This window comes from Papilio polytes, unplaced genomic scaffold (genome assembly GCF_000836215.1).
Source record: "Papilio polytes unplaced genomic scaffold, Ppol_1.0 DF821289.1, whole genome shotgun sequence".
Classification (NCBI taxonomy): Eukaryota; Metazoa; Arthropoda; class Insecta; order Lepidoptera; family Papilionidae; genus Papilio; species Papilio polytes.
The window spans coordinates 3,876,320-3,878,452 of NW_013527915.1; the positions used below are offsets into that span (position 1 = coordinate 3,876,320).

General features: G+C 30.8%; 2 protein-coding genes across 2 annotated transcripts in view; both read right to left on the reverse strand.

The window, feature by feature from the left end:
* Window positions 1-1,058, reverse strand: part of LOC106109123 (odorant receptor 67d-like) — a gene marked incomplete at its 5' end in the record, with an annotated part of 2,118 nt that extends 1,060 nt beyond the window's left edge. The window contains one exon of the mRNA XM_013290526.1: window positions 991-1,058. Coding sequence (XP_013145980.1) covers window positions 991-1,058 — 68 coding nt within the window. The remainder of the gene's footprint in view (window positions 1-990) is intronic.
* Window positions 1,059-2,002: 944 nt separating this feature from the next.
* Window positions 2,003-2,133, reverse strand: part of LOC106109124 (adenosine receptor A2b-like) — a 40,234-nt gene continuing 40,103 nt past the window's right edge. The window contains exon 4 of the mRNA XM_013290527.1: window positions 2,003-2,010. Coding sequence (XP_013145981.1) covers window positions 2,003-2,010 — 8 coding nt within the window. The remainder of the gene's footprint in view (window positions 2,011-2,133) is intronic.

The following is a 2,133-nucleotide window of genomic DNA, read 5'->3' on the forward strand; positions in this document are numbered from 1 at the left end:
GTCATTAATATTATTTAAAAGATCGAAAACTTTTCTCAACCCCTTTCTGAAAGGATAAAATATTGATAACATTAGATTAAGGTAAAATATCTGCACGAAATTCGTATACATTGTTTTTTCTTATATAAGAGAAGGGGGCAAACGAGCTGCGGGAATACAGACGGTCAACGACGCTCATGGACATGGAACACCAGAGGAACTACAGATGCGTTGTATTTAAGCATAATTCAAGAGAAACATTGAATATTATAAAAGAAAAATATAGCCTATGTTACTCACTGATAACATAGCTTTCTAATTTTGAAAGAATTTTCGAAACCGGTCCAGTAGTTTTTAAGTTATATCAATACTGTTAGGAATAAAATTAGTACCGTGCTATAGAATTGGCGCAACTCTAGATTATCGGCATAAACGTCACGTCCCTAGCTGACAGCTATCAATGTCACTAGAAGTTTGGATAGATTTGGCGCGCATCCTAAGTCTGGACGAGAAGTATTGCTCTGAGTTAAAAGCGACAGTATCAATTAAATAAGTTGTCTAATAATACATACAAAAATACAAATCTTTTTAATATTACTATAGACAAAGGAATGTTTAACTCTTACCGTTCAAACCATAACCATCTGCAGGAATTGCATATGATGGTAAACATTAGTATGTTCAGATAACTCTTTACTTTATCGAGGTATCCTGTTGTATAACGTATCTGGTACACCACAGCACCCATAAAAAGAATGTAAACCGACAATACTAGGACGATAATTAAAAATGAAACTGTAACAATTTAAAACAAACATAATTATACAAGAAAATAGAAGTTTTTTATTGTAACAAAGCGTGGCCCCTTAACCAAACTTTGAACCAACCATGACACATGTAGTCTTCAGTTAAGTACTGTTTAAGTGACCATTAACGCGACAATAAGCTTAAATTTGAAGTTAAAATACATAATTCATAAAAAAATTACCTCCAACTTTATTTTTAACATACGAATATCCAAAAATATTTGGCACAAGATCTATTAGCCAAATTAGACTCTGGAGTGAATTTTCCGTTAAATTATATTTTAGTTTTTTAATAAAATTTGCCATCTTAAAATGTAAATCGTAAACGTTTAATTCAAAAGTAGAATACAGAATGAAGTAATTATTTTTACAGAATCGAATAAATAACATATTCGCGTTTTAATTACAAGATGAAGAAAGCTGTTGTATAATTATGCAAATTGTTGAAGGAAAGAATTAAGTAATTTCTAAAGGGGCGGTGAATAAAATATACAGGATGTTCAGAAAAAAATGTGAACAACTAAATATTCAACGGTCAAAATTATGACGGTATTATCCAAAATACCGCTTTCCAAATTTCCTTAGTTTTAGCGATAAAGTTTGTATATTTATTTTACAAATAACAAGAATAATTATGCATATTAAATGATTATAAGTAGGGATATATTTATCTTACTTCATGGTAAATTAAGGTTATTGGAACACTGCCATCTTTTGGTACGATCCGTCTCTATAGTGGGAGATAAATGAACATCGAGGGGAAGTTTTACATTATGCATAACAGATGGCGCACTCCTTTCCCAAACACTATTATTGCAACTCAAATTAAAATTTATTTCAATGTCATGCGTATTCTTACTCAAGGTTAGAGGAATAGATGTTTACATACAAAAAACATTGGGAGAATATCAAAAATAAAACGCGTGTTATATTCCATCCCTGTGAAGTAGCCCATCTATTGATTTTTTGTATGACAATTATTTGTGTAATAATTATTAATATCGCTCTTAGTTACCGGGTAATCACAGTGAAGGGAACTTTCGTGCATACCGAACAATCTATTAAAAGTCGACATTAAACAATAAATTAAAAGGAAATAAAGATATCTTTTCATTTTTTTCTAGTAAATAATTGGCTATGTAACACAAAGTAGTTGTATTATTTCAAATAAATATTCAATAGACATGTCACAACACTTTGGCTTGTTTTTCTATGTCTCAGGAATCTGTAATGAAACAAGATAAAATGTCAATCACTTTAATAACTGGATCACATCCAACGCTGTAATTGACAGTATTTGAATATCAACAAGCACATCCAACGCAACATTCAATAGAGGCTTCAAAAA